An 18,256-nucleotide genomic window follows, 5' to 3' on the forward strand; every position below is an offset into this window, starting at 1 on the left:
TTAGTGAATGGACTTTGGTTTTACTTCACTGGGCTGTGGACACAGTATCACAGAGTTTGATTTTGCAGATGAGAGAAATTTGCAAATATTTTTTTTTTTTTTCTCCTCATCCCCCCTAAAAACAGAGAGTTCCTGAAGTAAAAACATAGTTTTGAGTAGTATATAGACTCAGATCATAGCATTATCGGGAGAATGTGCAATGGCCTTTTTTGATTAGATTGGAAGGTGTTGAATGCCTCATTTGATCTAGAAAGCAATATAGCTTAATAAAGAAATACAGATATGTCTGTAAGAATTCAGCAATAATAACAAGGTACTTCTGCTTGCAGATTATGTTCTTGTTAGAAGAGGGTAATCAAGAATAAAATCTAACAAATTATGATTAATGCCAGCTCAAAGAAGAATCAAGCCAGTGAAATATCTGATCTTGTAACTTTTTTTGAGTAAAACTGACTTACATTGGACTTACCATGTAAGTAAGAATGCATATGAATTTCGAAAGTATAGTCAACCAAAGGAGAAGATATGTTCATAAAATCTTGGGGTTTTTTAGCTCCTTCCACAGTAATTACTAGGAGCTGTATCCTACCTTCTTTGTGATGGTAAAATTTCACTGAACTACAACAATAACAAGACTCTTTTCCTTGTTATGTGAGAAATATATGTAACAACTGTCATAATTATGCTTTATACTAGCTAGCGTAGGTATAGTACTTCATTCAAAGTTGTTGTTTTTATTTTGGTTCATGAAAGGATACTTCAGTCCCTAACTGGACTATCTAGCTGAGGTGCCAGGCATTTTATTTCACATTAATTGATTTTTGGTTTTCTGAACTGAGCACCCCAATTAGACCTGCTGAATCATTTTTGTGTGTCTCCAAGAAACCTCACTTTTTGTGTTATAGACTAAGCAGGAGGCTTCTGCAGAAGTTAGATTCTCCGAACATTGCAACCCCTTCCTAGACCTCTGCGCTTTCCTTTGTTTAATCAGTTATAAAACTTATACCGGAGATATTAGATAACACTGTATCTATCACTTAACCTTTCATTCTGGCAACCAGGAACATTTTGGAATTCAGCATCCTTCAACACAGAGACGTCTTACCTGCATTTCCCAACCTTCCATGGAGAGCTCAGCGCAGATGTCTCATTTTTCTTTAAAACTACTGCTTCCTCAGGAGTGTTTTTAGAAAACCTTGGAATTCAAGACTTCATAAGGATAGAGTTATACTGTAAGTAACATGACTGATGGTTGTTATTATTATTATTATTATTACAGTTTTCAATAGGAAAAAAATAAAAATAACTTAAAGAAGGAATATTTTAAAACTGTTCTCTATCTTTATTACTGTTACTACTGATATTTTAGCTTTATCATTCCCCTCAAAATCCCAGCACTGGTTCTATACAAATACCTATACAAAGATAATTTCTGTCCCAGAGGGTTCTTAATCTCAGAGGACAGCAATCAGCCCCTGACTGCTCAGACTATTCCTCGTTCCCTCGCTCGCTGCAACCCTGCCACCAAATTTTCTCCCTCCAGATTTTAAGGCCAGGAATTACATGTGGCTGCTGGGAGATTCACTCAATGGCTCAGACCTTCTGTGACATAGTATCCTAGTTTAGTCACACTTTTTCATCACTATTTTTTGGGGTGTTTTTAAATTTTCTTTGTACATACCTAAATCTTTAGACTTTTACACATGAATAAATTTTTATTATACAAGAGAAAATTAAATATCTCACTAAATTCAGTAAGAAGACTAATGTAGAATGAAAGCTTTATCTTAGTTGACTCAATGTTTTAGTCTTATATTGCTCATTATTAAAAGGGAGAATATTTAAAAGGGTGAAGTGTGGTTTCAAAAAACTTCTGGATTCATTTGAAATGGCACATCAATTAAAAAGTCTTGTACTTGACAGGTGCCTCTGAAAGTTCTTTATAACTACTTTTACCTTGGGATTCGACAGTTCCTCATTTTTTTACAGATCGATTGTGTTATCACACTGAAGTATTTTCCAGTGAAGAACACAAATAAATATATATATAAAAATATGTCATATAATGCAAAATATTACCATAGAAACATTAATGCACTTTTATTAAAAAGTAAAACATTCTACTTGCTTGTTTTTTTGTCAGTGTTAATGTCTTGGGTTATTGAAACAAACAAGAAAACACATACTGTGTTCTTCTGTAGGCAGTTTAATTATAGAATATTGTGCAATGCTTAATCAATTGATTTGCATTATCTCAAACTGTAGTGCTGTCTTTGAAAGACACCCTGTATTCAACAGGGTTTTTCCCATGTTTATCAAGAGCATGAACTGCCTTCTGTTAAAGTTCTATGAACAGGTGAAAACACAGTAGCATTATAACATTAAAGGAATGCTTCTGAGAACTAAATTTTTTCAGACAGCTGGCAGAAGACCGTAACTCTTTCTTCAGAATAATATGCAGACAAACTCATGTCACTTGTCCCATTCATTCACAAGTATACAAACTACTGTATACTTATGTTTTTTATATGACTTATGACTAGTAAGGCATGAGAGAAAGTGAAAGGTTGAATTTGTCTGTGTTTTCAGCGTTTAAAAAAACAAAGTTTATGTTATTATTTTCTAGCATGTAGAGATACTTCTTCACTTCCAGAAATATCCTAATTCACTGAATAGATAGACCTATACTTTTTTTTGTATGTCATAGGTAGGATTGTTTGCAGTGGAGCTAGAATTGTGCCTTTGCACTGAGGATAATATCAGTCAGAAATTAGCAATTTACTTTTCCATCTCAAGTATCTTTCTCTCTCAAAAAAAATTAATCTTTAACATTTCATATTGTATAGGGTCATTTAGGTGTCATCATCATATACTCTTTTATAAGAGATGTGAACGTAAATAACCAACCTACACTTGATGTTCTATTAATAGTTCCACATAAATCAATGTGATGTTTGATTTGTGTAATAATAAATAACAATAATGAAAATGTCAAGTGTCAGTGTTTATTATTTAAGATGAGGATGTGTTAGAGATTATTTAAAACTCATTATGTCATTAACATTTGGCATTCCATACTTGTGAACAAAATCATTTTTCTTAGGATTTTATTGATTATTCTCAAGCTTTATATCTCATTCTTTTATTTATGACATAATGAGCTTTAGACCTTTAAGTCTAAATTTGGCAAAGCAAAGGTGACGGAGCAAGAATCTTAATAGAAAATGTGAAGTTTAGTGCTGTTTGTTAGGTTTTATGTAGTTAGAAACACTACAATGCATCTGCGTATAATATTCTAGAAAGCTATTGCAAAAAGTAGGTGTGCATCCCAACTGTATTGTAAAACTCAGAGGAAGTGAATTGTCTTGAAGAAGATACTTGTATCCCTTTTGTTTTCTACAGAATTACAAAAAAATCAAGTCTTTGAATTTTTGTCTGAGTTCTTGTAATCTTCTGCAGAAGTAGCGATTGAAAGCAACAAGGCTGATTCAACTGTGAATAGTACACTCTGTTACTTACTTGACTGCAGGTTACATCATCTAGCCGAAAGTCTGAGCAACTATTTCATACTATCTGAGTGCTCACTGAAGGTTTATTTCCTATTTAAAAGCAATGAGTTAAACAGACATTTAAAGTAGGTTCGAGAACACCATGGTGTATCAATTTGGAGGGTCTTCTGCAGTTGCTTTAGAAATAGTTCTGAATAGTCCGATATGGAGTTGCTGTTGGCCTTCATCTGCCCAAATTTGCAACTTGTTGTCCAGGATGAGTGGAATTCAGTTGTTTCCTTAAGGAAAGTGCTTGGGTTTTGTATTCTGTAGCATATTACTTGGTAATCACTTTCTGCTTCTGCGTGTGATGCTCAGCCTTTATACTCTGAATGGTTCTTGATGACTATGCTTTCAGTTAGTCATTTTAACCACATCTAGCCGCTGACCACTCTCCATGATTACCATCAACTGCATCTTCTGCTCCACTTTGCCAATCTATAGCTGTGCTCTGCCTGTGTTTGAATTCATTAGGGCGACAAGAGTCCCTGCAATCTTTGGAAAATTTTTGAGTAACACCAAGGTAGGTAGGGCCCACAACGTATTTTTGCACCAGGACAGAGGTCCTAGATGCACCCTGCCTTACTGCCCAGGAAATAACCAAAGCACTCTTTGCCTTGGTCTTTTGTCACAAGAGAACAAATTTTAGAACTCAGTCAGCCTCTCTCCACGTCCTGTGGCGTACCTTCCATATGTGGTTTGACCATTGTGCTTATAATTATTTTAAATATGATTATTTTAATTAGAATTATTTAAAATATTACAGAATGTTAACTGATTACATTTTTCCCTTTTTCTGACATATTCTGGTCAGTCTTCAGACACTTCAACTGATGACCATGTGGTCATCTGGGCCTCCACCTCTGGAACTTCTGGGACTGGTTCCCTTTTTTCAAGTTTATATCACTTTTTTAGTGGTACTAACATAATTCACTATTTCAGGCAATATTTCAAAATCTTTACTATGTGTTTTCTTGCCTTTAAAATCTAAACAGTAACATTATTTATCAGATCTGTCATTCTGATATGCTATTTAATAGGCACATTCAGTGAGTTCAAAGCAGAATTTGTGTTTTCAGGCTTCACTCCAACAGTATCCAGAGGATTACAAAGATCTCCTTACAGAAGGTAACATTCAGCAGAAATTCTCTTTACCTGATGACACAGAGTTTCTGTTGCTTTTGTTCTCTTACTGTGTGGTTGTTTTTTTCTTTTCTTTCACCCCTCAGTAAGGGGAGACCGAGGTCTCAACTTTATCTAAGTGAAACAAATTTATCCTAAAATTCATTTTACTGAGGAACAGCTTTTAGACATCAGTTTTGTCTTATTATTGTATAAAACTGTTGATTTTTAAGCAGAAGAGATCATTTATTATAAAAGGCATTCTGTTTAAAAAATCACTGCACATTATGCCTTATTTTCTTTGGAAAGTCGAATACTCTGTATTTTTCCTTTTATTTTTCTCTCTCAGTTTCAACCGTTATAGAAAAATAGTTTACAAAAAGCAGACTTGAGGTTAAGGGATTGCAAGCATGTGGCATTACTCAGTCTAAAGGTTGGCCAAAGTGGATCTAAATGTTATAAAATATCTAATGTATCTTTAAAAAGTGAAAAGAAAATAAAAATATTTAATTGAAATATATTTTTTTAAATTCAGTAAATTAATGTATGAAAATGCTGTTTGAAGCTGATTTACTTCCCTTGACTACCTCTAACTTTTTTGCTTTTCTCTCAGAGTCCAATGACATAAATGGGAACCTTTCTGTTGGATTCACGGAACCATCTCAGACTTCTACTCCTTTAATCAAATCCTTAATAATTAAAAATACTGGTAATCCCTTGTTGAGGGATTATTAATTTTCATACATTGTTGTCCCTGAATATGTGAAAGAAACAGTTTCAGAGAGAAAAATCTTAAATTTTGGATCTTCAGTTTCTGGCATATTCCCCATCTTATTGTTTTGACCTGCGAAGATTTAGTTATGATTTTCTAAGCAAACCTTAAAACCATGTAACATGAAAGTTGCTAAGGGAATGACTCAATTTAATTCACCGTATACACAGTCTTATAAACCACATCAAAATTTGCCCTCTGATATTTGCAGAGATTGTGTGAATAAATAACAAAAGCAAATAAACAGTAGAAGATACTGATTGGATTATAGCGGTAATAATTTAAAAATAGTTAACAAAGGTAATCAATTAACATATAAGCAAGAGATGCTTTTTATCCAAACTGAAAAATAATTGAGCTCTCACATTTCACTGTTTCTTGACTACTATACTCTCTAGGGGTCCACTGTTTGATTTCCATGCTGTTGACAAATCATTGTTCTCACTGTCAGTGAGTGTGAAGAACTTTGAGGATAGGCCTGCTGAAGTAAACTTCTCCCCTAAAACAATCAGTCTTACCCCATGAAATAGTAGGCTAGACCTTAAGGTAACTTGTTCTGCCACTTAATGATTTTGTGAACCAATTAACTATGAAATAATTTAAATTACCTTTATTACTGTCGTCTTTCTAGCTCCTTCTGAAGTGATTTTTTCGTTTGATGTTGGAAATGGACCTAACGAAGTTACAGTACAATCACTCACTTCCTTAAATGACAACCAGTGGCATTATGTGAAGGCTGAACGAAACATCAAAGAGGCTTCCTTACAAATAGATCAGCTTCCTCAAAGGTCTCACACTGCTCCACCTGATGGGCATATTCGGTTGCAGCTCAACAGCCAGCTTTTTGTAGGTAGGCACTCATTTAACAGAATCTTTCCTAGTTATCATCATGAAAATATGAAAAGGAAAAAGAAAAAAAAAAAGGAAGAAAAAAAGATGGCAACCGGGTGTTTTGAAAACGGTTTGTATGCTGAGATGAGAGCCTTTGTGAAAAATTCATGGAGATGTAGCTGTATTATGAGGTTATAAATTCAGTGCCTTAGACTACAGTTACTACTGGACAGGCTTTCAACCACACTTTTCGTCTTTTGAGGGTTTAAGAACAACTAAAGGATCTTCATTTGCGTCATTTTTTGAGAGGACGTCATCTGCTGAAGGAATGTGTGTTACTTCTGTGATTTCAAGGAAATTTTGTTGTCTTTCTTCATCCACAACTTCTCAGGCATGCCCCATCATTGGAAGTGGTTGCGGTCAGGTTGGACAGGGCTTTGAGCAACCATATCTAATGAAAGACGTCCCTGCCCATGGCAAGGCGGTTGGACTAGATGATCTTCAAAAGTCCTTTCCAACCCAAACCATTCTGTGTTTCTATGATTCTGTGATCTCCTCCTTTGCCCTTTGCTAACACAGTCAATGAAATAATCAGTCTGTATTTACTTAGAATTGGAAAGAAGAGAAAGGGACTATTCTTTGATTTCACACAACTAGGAAAAATTCAGACCTATGGTTGGTTCTGTCTAAACTGAAGGCTTCCGAACACTGGAACGGGCTGCCCAGAGAGGTTGTGGAGTCTCCTTCTCTGGAGACATTCAAAACCCGCCTGGACGCGTTCCTGTGTGATATGGTCTAGGCAATCCTGCTGTGGCAGGGGGATTGGACTAGATGATCTTTCGAGGTCCCTTCCAATCCCTAACATTCTGTGATTCTGTGATTCTGTGATTCAAAGGAAGAAGCTTACCTGAATGTTTCTGCCTTTGTACTTCAGCAAATGTGACATCAATGTATTTAGATAAAACACTGGAAACGCTAATGGAATAACAAGAAATTAATTAATGTTTATTTAACTATTATATAGAGCTATGCAGAGTTATGTGTTATGTGCATGGTAGTATTCTTACCATAATGTTACCATATTATGAGTTTATAAGTTTCTGGTGTGCATGTACGGTATGCAATATAAGAGTATGTAAAGTCTGCCCTAGTTTTGAACAGATCTTTATCTAGATCTGCTGTGAGACACCATACTAAATGAATATATGTTTTATTTATTGTGTGTTGAGGAAGAGTGCAGCCAAGGAGAATAGTGTTATGAAAGTGTAGCTACAGAAACTGAGAATCCTTAGGAAAAATTTAAATGGAGAGGTAACCCTTGCATGCTGGGATCAGAATTCTGACTGCCTTGTGCCTCAAAAGGCATCAAGGGCAGAAGATGGATACTGGACCAAATATTGAAAAAATTTATATTTTGATTAAAAGCATGGGGTAGGATTCTATAACAAAGAAGATATCCAAGATATTAGCTATAGTGGAGTTGGGAGAAGTCTTAAAATTAGTTTATATTCATAGTAATGGACTAGAACTATTAATGGGAGGACTAGGAGATTTATGTTTACTATACTACAATAAATTACATTGCTATCCTTTGGCTTGACTTACCATATAACAGCTAATATATGAACAGTTAAAATTAGATCAGTTTGAATTTGCAAGGTCTCATCTGTGAAGCAAGACTAAGAAGCTGTCTAATTCTATGGGTGTTTATAATAATATCAACTCTAAACAGTTTTCTAATGATTTTGGCAATTAATTGATCTCTAGTTCTTCTGACAGAATCACAGAATCACAGAATCAATCAGGTTGGAAGAGACCTCTGGGATCATCGAGTCCAACCGCTGCCCTGACACCACCATGTCAACTAGACCATGGCACTAAGTGCCATGTCCAGTCTTTTCTTAAACACATCCAGAGATGGTGACTCCACCACCTCCCTGGGCAGCCCATTCCAATGTCTAATAACCCTTTCTGAAAAGAAATTCTTCCTAATGTCCAACCTGAAGCTCCCCTGGCGAAGCTTGAGGCTATGTCCTCTTGTCCTATCACTAGCTGCCCGGGAGAAGAGGCCGACTCCCACTTCACTACAACCTCCCTTCAGGTAGTTGTAGACTGCAATAAGGTCACTTCTCCCAAACAATTTAATACTCTACCAACCTGCATTGACAGTTGAAATTTCTGGCAATATGCTATGAAGTAATTGGCCATTGAATAGAGTGATTTTTTTGTCAAATAATTTGACAAATTCTAGTAAATTTATATACATTCATCTCCTGTATGGAAGTGACAATTTAAAAACTGTTTTGACTTATCTACAAGCAAGCTGTCCAGTTGTTTTCTTCAGGTATTCTTCAGGTGATTAATAATATTAGAAGAGTGATTCTATTGTTTTGCTTCTGGTGTTGTGGACTTTGTTCCTCACTGAAAATTCTTGAAGATCCTGAGAATAAAATGAAACAATACTCACTATAGTACTGTGTGCCTTGAAATCCCTTATAAATTTGTACAATTATTTTGAAATAATTTGGAGCATAACTGATGAAAATGGCATTTTTTTAATTCTATTTGCTAAAAACACTATTTTTGAAGTGAGACATGACAAACGGTAGGGATTCATTTGAATAATCTGTGTCATGTATTTCCTGAATATAACTTGTGAGTGTTTGCTATGACTGCAGCAAGGTTTTTTTTGGGTAATCTGTTTCTGCAACTGCAATACTGTTGTGTGGATCAATACAGTGCATAGTTTCCTTTGGTTTTGAGTTAAAACAATTTTTTGGATAATGCTACTTTTTATAACTCCCAACTATTTATAAGACATTTTCACCTCTTCAATTGAATATAATTTTCTTCAGCGGAGGGAGTAATGAGACTTACTGTTTGACTACTTCCACTGACAGTCCACTGGTACAGACTCAGGCTTGTCTGCTGAAGCTAAAGAAAGGATCTAGAGAAAAAAGAAACATACAGTGTCCTAAGAATGATATTAGCAGATGGATTCTTTACTTAAATGTCATCTCGTATGCCTAGTACCTGCCGTAGTTACCCATCAATCAGTTACTAATACATAAGAAACTGTGATTTCTTCAGGCTCAAACACACTTTCTTTATTTCTTAGACATATATTATCTGGTTTTTCAAAGAAGCCAGAAGAACTAAAGCCTAAAGCTGCCATCAAAATGCTCATTTTAGCAGAGATTACATAAAATCTTCATACTGTTAGGTGACTTTGTGCCATTATATCTGTACAAGATTTTCTATGCAACACCAAGAATTTTACAAACTTTGAAATAAAAAAGGATGAAAATGGATGAACACATTGAAATATGTAACCAAATGTTAATTGAAAATGCATAAGAATTATAAGTGGTAATCTTACATATTGTAGAATATTTTCTTCTTTTACTTCTTAAAAGAGAACAAATGACAGAAAACATCAGAGTAAGTTGTGAAACAATGGACAAGAGAGATGGTATGTAGATTGCATGCCTTGCTAAGCAATCAGGATGAATAAAATGCTAGCTGTCAGGAAGTGTGCTAAAAATAAACAAAGGTGAAAGCAAATGAAGCAACAATTGTTGTCAGCCTTAGGATTGCCCTGTATCTTTATCACGTGTTTAGTAGTGAGGTATATCCTGATTGGTATTCCTCTGTCATGAGGGGGATAAACCTTCTTATTACTGAAGAATGGATAGAGCTTCCAGTATGGCACAAAGTATCTCAGGCCAGACACCAACTGTGGGGCATCAGGAGCCATGTCGTCAGACTGACAGATGGGAAGACACACAGATCAGTTGATCAGTCAGTAGGATCTTGAAAGAGTAAAACTGTACAGCTCATCACTCTCCCATCCTCTTTTTACTTTTTTCCTTTTTTATTTTTTTCTGTATTCTTTCTTGGTTTTTTCTTTTTTCTCTTCTCTTCTCTTCTCTTCTCTTCTCTTCTCTTCTCTTCTCTTCTCTTCTCTTCTCTTCTCCTCTCCTCTCCTTTCCCTTTTTCTTTTTTTAAAAAAGGAAAAAAAAACACCCTAATTTCTGCATTTTATTCCTTTGTGACTTAATAGAACTACACATCATTGCTTGGTATCTTACTGTGCAAATCCTTGTTTCCCATTAAAAGCTTCAAGGATTCACTGTAATTATTTGACAAAAAAAAAAAATCAGATATGCTTTTAAAGCTATTTATAAATACTTTCACATGCATAGGCTTGTATCTTGGAAATTCATGATAGCCTCTTCAGGGCCTGTAAAACACAGAGATGTTTTTACGCATTAAGGCTTTTAAATTTTTAAAAGCTCATATGAATTTATTTCAGGTGGGACAGCATCCAGGCAAAAAGGATTTTTGGGATGCATTCGTTCGTTACGGTTGAATGGAATGGCCCTTGACCTGGAAGAGAGAGCAAAGATAACGCCAGGAGTTGAACCAGGCTGTCCTGGACATTGTAGCAGCTATGGTAACCTGTGCCACAATGGTGGAAAATGTAAAGAGAAATACAGTGGGTTCTCCTGTGACTGCACTTTCTCTGCTTATGTTGGGCCATTCTGTAAGAAAGGCAAGCATGTCTTTTAGCTTTATCAGTTATTGAAAACAGGACCATACAGTCGGAACAAGATCTTCACAGCTATTTAAAGATATATGAAACTCTTGCAAAATATTTATGTTTTACTTAATATAGAGAAACATTCAGCTGAATTTGTTGCGTAGGTGTAAGTTTTATTAAACACTGTCTTCCAGAGATATGTTCAACATACACTGTTTTAAGCAGGAACCACTTTAGCTGGGAGGAGCATCATCTTTAATGCTATGCAACTCCGTTTATTCTTTTATATTATACTAAAGCTAGGAACCATATCTTTATGAATAAAGATTTCTGTCTTTCAAGTCTAATCTCAAAACTAAGACTAAATTTGGAAACCAAACCAAGTAGCAGAAGAACCTTAAACTTCCTTTTACTGTAAGAGGAAAGTGAGATCATCATAAGCAGGACTGAGTCCATTTTTCAGCCATTTTAAAGGAGTTCTTTGGTGATGTTGTCATACTGGTAGGTGATCACAATATGTCAAGTTTCAATTTTAGGAATGGAACTTTATCTGGAACTTTTCATATTTGCATATAATTATGATCTGCTAAAAATGATTTGCATCCTCCATGTATTAAATGCATTCTGGAAAATATTTATTGGCTCGAATGCCGTAACCCCATGTGCCTCTAAATTAGTGAGCACTATATCTGTCCAGCCACCACTGACACCACAAAAATGAAGGACTTGTGTGAAGTCCTTCAGTGCCATTGCTGTGGAGTTAATGCCACTGAGTGAGGAATGATACTTTCCTCCTCCACTGCAAACAGCAGAAGAGACTGCATATTTATTATTCTTCAGGGACAGAGTGGCTTCTGTTGCTGTAAGTGTGGGAAGGCCTATAACAATAACTTCCATTCACTTTCTGTCAAAGATACTGAGCCAGGTTACAGAAATTTCCAGACATTTTTCTCAAGTGTGGAGGTTGTGTGTGAAAACAGCATAGTCTAAGACAGTTACTTTTAGTAGAAAATGACTGTGAGATATCATAGAGATACAGAAGCCCTCTATAAGTGATTCATTGATACATACACCATAACCCGTTTTGTATTCTCCTTTTCTTTCTCCCACCTGACCAGTCTCTTTTCCCACATATGTGTTTCAGGAGTGGCCAAGTTTAATCAATATGTTAGGATTGAAACTGCTGCACCCATTATACTGTAGGAGCAATATACTTTACAAGACAGAGCATACTGGGCTTGAGAACATGGATAAACCGTAAAAAAGCAGAGCATGTTCAAAACCAGATAAAACACTTCTTCACACAACAGATATTTAAGACACATATCTAACTGTGTTTTTGCTCCAGCCTAGATTAGGTCTTACTTTTCCCCATAGTTCTAAATATTATTTCCATTTATATTTCCTTTTCAGGTTTATCACAATGATTGAGAATACATTTTATTGTGTCCTGTGGCAGGAAAAAAAAAAAAGAGCTTTAGTTTTGTTTTGCATTACATTTAAAACCCAAATTTCTTTTTGTTTCAGAGATCTCTGCCTATTTTGGGACTGGCACTTCTGTGACATACAATTTTCAAGAATACTACACCTTAGCTAAAAATTCCAGTTCTCATGCTTCTTCTTTCTATGCTGACATGACACTGAACAGGGAAGAAATTACATTTGCCTTCCGAACAACACGGACACCAAGCTTACTGCTTTATGTCAGCTCCTTCTACAAGGAATATCTCTCGGTCATTCTCACCAGAAACGGTGAGTGTTCAGATAGGCCATCTGGAAACACTAATGAACGTCATAGCTGCCAACACAGATTCACTCTGATTCCCAGACCTGAATCACAAACTAAGTGTTGACCTATTGTTGCTTTAAATGGTATATTTTATTTCAGCTGCACCAAACAATGCTTTCCATATGAAAAACATTCCTCCTACTGTAATTTCAACTTTTACTGCTGTTTTTTATTATCATGTTGGCAAAAATATTTGTCGAAATCCTTTAGAAATTCAGTAAAATATTTTAAATTACATTTTTTTAAAGGTTTGAAATAAAGCTCAAAAGGTATCTGATTGTCTGCTGCTCACGCAGCATATTAATAGACATCCTTATGATAAATAATGAAATAAACTACTTTTTGAAAGTGTATTATTCACTTTCCAAATTAATCAGAGGTCCTTTCATTCAACTAATTTCATAAGCTGCTTATATACCTATGAAAATACACATAAATACCTGTGAAAAATACACAAACTATAATTGATATTTCTGTTTAATATGAACATTAAATGTTAGTTGGATCCTCCTTTTTCATTCTTTCTTGTACCTCTAGATAAATGCATTTTTTAATTTTTTTTTTAATTAAAAAACCCCACAGACCGGGTTGAATCTTTGGGTTTCTCAAAGACTCTTTGCAGTCACAGTGGTTCTGTGTTCAAAGAAGGTTCTGTGCTTTCCCAGATGCAGATTTGGTTATAGAACAACTAACTGTAGTATCCTTCCCATCATGTAAGGTGGAACACTTTTTACTCATGACTGGCCTGGGTCTGGCCTGGGCCTTGCTTTCCAAAGGATGAGTAGAAAGTTGTAGTCCATCTACAACTGGTAGGGAGTATCTGATAAGGAAACCACGCTGCCTCCGTACTCTGCTGTGAAAGAGTTTCTGTGATTTTATGCGTACAGACGGTATGCTGGGAGTTAACAACAAGAAATGGAAAGTGAGCTAGAAATTATTAACTCCATCCTACTGAATTGTCAAAAGGTGGACGTTTACAGGTCCAGACAGCATAAGTATTATTCAAGAACAGTACTTGTAAGGTACTGAGTTCTATTTGATAAGTCACATTGATACGAGCTGCCAGACCAAGTCTTTCTCAGCTGAATTGCAAAAGTACTTACTAAAATTTCTGCACAAATTTTAACTCACTATTCACATTTGTGACAATTTATGTCTATCTATCTTTGCCACTACATCCTACTTCCAACATTGCTGTTACTTTTCCTGTTGCCTTCTTTCATTTCTCACATATGTCAATTTCTTGTAGTTAATTCCTCAAATAAATCAAACATTTGGTTTGCTCTTCAAATACACCTGTGAAGCAGGAAGTATTGTATATGATCTACACTGACTGTTGTGTATGTGTTGTATTATACCATTTACTCTATTTATCCCTTCAGGAAGTTTACAAATCAGGTACAAGCTAGATAACCATCAAGATCCTGATGTCTTCAGCATCAATTTTAAAAACATGGCTGATGGACAACTGCAACACATGAAGATTAATAGAGAGGAGGAAATGCTCTTCGTAGAGGTAAGACAAGTTAGAAGAAAAAAAGTGGATTATAATAAAAAAGCAGAATATCCAAAGCAAAATGAAGAGTTACAAGGCAATTGTCCCCAAATAAACTGTGGTTTAGTATCTCAAGTAAATAAAGCAAAGGTTAGCAGACTTATGGTGCACAGTGGAAGTCTATGTTAGACAACCTCTTTTGTGTTCATCTTGTCTATTTCAAAAGGTCAATACCTCCTCATCATTTTATATGAAAAATCAATTAATTGTTTTTTGGCTGAATTTTCATAATTTGTGAAATGTGTATGACTGCTATTATCAGGTTTGGGTCTTACATTTTGTTTCAAATTATGTATCAAACTACAGTACAAATATATTACCATCAAAATAATAATTTAAGCCTTCTTGTCTAAATTTCTTTGGAGCTTTTTATATTGAAGGAATGTGACTATTAAGGAAAATATTTTTGTTATTTTTTGTGGAAATTAGATGATAAAATAGAAATATTTGATTTACTAATAGTAGATACTAGCATGTAAAGAAATCTTAATTTTTTAAATTAAAATCTAAAAAACCTGGATGTTAGTATTTTGAGGCTAGAGCTGTGTTTGCTTAATTATGGATTGGTACAAGGCTTGAAAGCAAGTAGTTCTAGAGGTACCCTGGGGGGCAGTACATTTACAGTATAATATTTGATCTTTATGAACTAAATGTTGAGTGCCTTTTTAAAAGAAAAGAGCCTTTTTCGTGTTTTTGAAGGTTTACCATTTTATTCATCTTATAGACGAAAAAGAAAGAATCAGCCAATTCAATAAGATAAATAAAGGCTTATGAAGTGGGATGCTTAAGAAGTAGCACAGCTATAATGAGTGATCTGAGAAAGCTGATCATGTTTCCTGATTAGTTCCTGTGCTATAACTAATAAATGCATCCCTCAGCCCATTTTATTTTTAACCTTGATCTTATCTGCTTTTTTTGCAAAATTTGACTAATACTTCTTCCATTATTCTACTTTGTTCTTCACTGCACCATTCTGCAGGTTAACCAGAATGAAAGAATGAAGTTTATTCTGTCTTCAGGCACAGAATTCAATGCGATCAAGTCTCTTACACTTGGCAAGGTTTTAGGTAAGTGGAACATCACAGCGTTTTCTAAAACATAGTTCAAAGTATCATCATGGCACATAAAAAATAATAACCCTAATCTCATTAAAAGACATTTGTTGTCTTGGATTTAATTAGACACTGAGCCACAATCAAGGTAGAAACTTCAGTCTTGTTGAAATACAAATATAATCACGGGTAAGTACTTCCTGGAAAATGATCAAGTGGGTTCCATTAAAAATAATTTCACAATTCTCTCTCTGATTTTGAAATCAAGCATTATGAAATGCCACATTTTTTTTTATTCTCATGAAAAAATAAATCACTATGAAAATCATACAAAAAGACCATAAAATACTATTATTCATGTACCGTATTTGAAAAAATTTCTGTGATTAGAATTTGATGTAAACAGTTAGGAACAAGTTTAATGTAAGCAAAAACTTTGTCGGACTTACTTTTTAAAAACAAGCTATGACAAAATAATTTGTCTAGTGATGATTCATAAAAAGATATCTGTTTCTCTGTAGTAATGATCAAAATGGAATTTGCCTGTCTATAATTACCATTTTTCATATTTGTTAAAATAAAATAGCCTGAACTAAAATTCTCAAGATATTATTTTACTACTCATCATAATGGGAAAACTCAGTGATAGAGGAAGATGTGATGCTGGTAAAAAGTTAAAGGATATTTCTCTTTCCTCTAAAGTAATTTAAAATATGTGTTGCTACATTCCTATGTCAAGTAAAGGTCCATTTGTGCATTCTTTCTCTAACAGCACTTTTTGTCACAACAGTATGAAATCAGAGTTGGTATAGTTTGTGATACATAGTAACTAAGGCTACACTGACCCTTTAAACATTTTGTAGTTAAACTGATTATTTTCACCATTCCACAAATGATCTTGGGCTAAGTGTATCTAAGTTTATAGATTTTAAATGTTTATAATTTCATATGGCACACAAGTTACCACCATTACTGAAGGCAATTCTGTTTATTATTAACAAAAGCAATTTTTAACAGAAATTATGAACTTTGTTCCAAAACAAGATCTGGGAAATTAACTGCCTCCCTCTTTAACTCTTTGGTGCTTGAACATTTAGCCAGTAAATTGCCTGCAAGGGAGTGATGGTTTCCCATTCTTTAAAAATGTCTTAAATAAGCTAAAGTGTTAACAAAGGCTTTTTGTAGAAATAAATTCAGAAAACTGTTATATGTAACATAGAAGAAATTGAGTTTTCATCTCAATTTTGTATAGATGATATATTACTTTATGTTGCTCCCCTAGGCCTATAGGAACCATTTATGTGTCTTATATAACACCTACCCTAAACCAGAAGTTCAATGAAGTGTTTTCTTCATATTCAGTCGTATGTGGTTTAGTTTAGAGGAATTTTATTACTATATACATGAGATGCCCCCTCAGGATCCATATATCTACCACTTTTTGTCTAGTACCTTTGGGAATAACATAACAGCTTTGGTAAATCAATGTTTTTGCCATTGTAACAGACCCAGAAATACTGTCCTGGTTATGACGGTAGAAAATACTGTTATGTTTTCCCAAAGAATATCGCGCTGACAAGAAAAGCATTATGTGAAATAGTTCATCATGCCACTGGATGGGAGGCAGTAAGTCTCCGCCAGTTTCTGTCTAACCTCTACCCACATTCAAATAAAGTAAATCCAGAACAAAATGCGTATTAAATTAGTTTTCTACTCAATTCTGAGTAAAAATTAGAGTTTAATTCTTTCTGTCACACATGTGTGCATACACACACACATACATACACACAAAAATCAGTTCCATATGTACCCTCTCCTGTATGTAATCTTCTTGGTTAGAAAAATGGACCTCATGAAATCTTCAGTTCAATTTTGCAACAGAGAAGCATAATTAAAATAATTTCTGGCCTATAATTGTTTAGAAAAGTGGATATGCAAGGGGATTAATTGAGAGATATTTGAATGTAATATTTCAAGAGTAATTAATTTAATACGTTGATGTATAAGATCATAGAATCACACAATAATTTGAGTTGGAAGGTACCTTAAAACATTATCTAGTTCCAATCCTCGTGCCATGGGAGGGTCGTCGTTCACTAGATCAGATTGGTCAAAGCACTATATGATCTGACCTTGAACACTTTCAATGACAAGGCATCCACAACTTCTTGGGGCAACCTGTTCCGGTGTCTGACGACCCTCATTATAAAAAAAAAGTTATTTTCCTTATGTCTAATCTGAATCTACCCTCTTTCCGTTTAAAACTGTTACTCCTTGCCCTGTCATACAGACCCATGTAATAAATTTATCTCCATCTTTCTTTTAAACTGCCTTTATATGTTGAAAAGCTGCCATAAATTCTCCTCAGAGCCTTCTCTTCCCCAGGCTAAACAACCCCAACTCTCTCAGCCTTTCTTTGTAGGAGAGGTGTTTGAGCCCTCTGACCATATTTGTGTCCCTTCCCTAGACCTGCCCTAACAGGTTCATGTCTATCTTTTGCTGGGAACCCCAGGGCTGGATGTAGTACTCCAGGTGGGGTCTCACGAGGGTGGAGTACAGGGGCAGAATCATCTCCCTTGACCTGCTGGCCACACTTCTTTTTATGCAGCCCAGAACACAACTGGCTTTCTGGGCTGTAAGCACACACTGCCTGCTCAAGTCCATCTTTTCATCCACCAGTATCCCAAAGTCCTTCTCTACAGGGCTGCTCTCAACCCATTCATTGCCCAGCCTGTACTGATATTAGAGATTGCCCTGATGCAGGTGCAGGGCCTTGCACTTGGCCTTGTTGAACTTCATGAGCTTCACATTGGCCTCAAGCCTGTCAAGGTCCCTCTGGATGGCATCCCTTCCCTCTAGTGAAACAGCTGCACCACTCAGCTTAGTGTCATCCACAAACTCACTGAGGATGTACTCAATTCCACTGTCTACATTGTTAATAAAGATACTGAACAGTATCTCCCGGTGTGGGCCCCTGAGGGACACCACTTGCTGCTAATCTCCATTTGGACATTGAGCTGTTGCATGCAACTGTTTGGATAAGG

General features: G+C 35.3%; 1 protein-coding gene across 1 annotated transcript in view; it reads left to right on the plus strand.

Moving 5' to 3' along the window:
• Nucleotides 1-18,256, plus strand: part of CNTNAP4 (contactin associated protein family member 4) — a 246,282-nt gene that overhangs the window by 214,073 nt on the left and 13,953 nt on the right. Inside the window, exons 16-22 of the mRNA XM_068422299.1 lie at nucleotides 1,062-1,232; nucleotides 6,074-6,292; nucleotides 10,589-10,828; nucleotides 12,344-12,568; nucleotides 12,705-12,788; nucleotides 13,988-14,121; nucleotides 15,140-15,227. Coding sequence (XP_068278400.1) covers nucleotides 1,062-1,232; nucleotides 6,074-6,292; nucleotides 10,589-10,828; nucleotides 12,344-12,568; nucleotides 12,705-12,788; nucleotides 13,988-14,121; nucleotides 15,140-15,227 — 1,161 coding nt within the window. The remainder of the gene's footprint in view (nucleotides 1-1,061; nucleotides 1,233-6,073; nucleotides 6,293-10,588; nucleotides 10,829-12,343; nucleotides 12,569-12,704; nucleotides 12,789-13,987; nucleotides 14,122-15,139; nucleotides 15,228-18,256) is intronic.

The sequence above is a fragment of the Nyctibius grandis genome, chromosome Z (assembly GCF_013368605.1).
Source record: "Nyctibius grandis isolate bNycGra1 chromosome Z, bNycGra1.pri, whole genome shotgun sequence".
NCBI classification, from domain to species: Eukaryota; Metazoa; Chordata; class Aves; order Nyctibiiformes; family Nyctibiidae; genus Nyctibius; species Nyctibius grandis.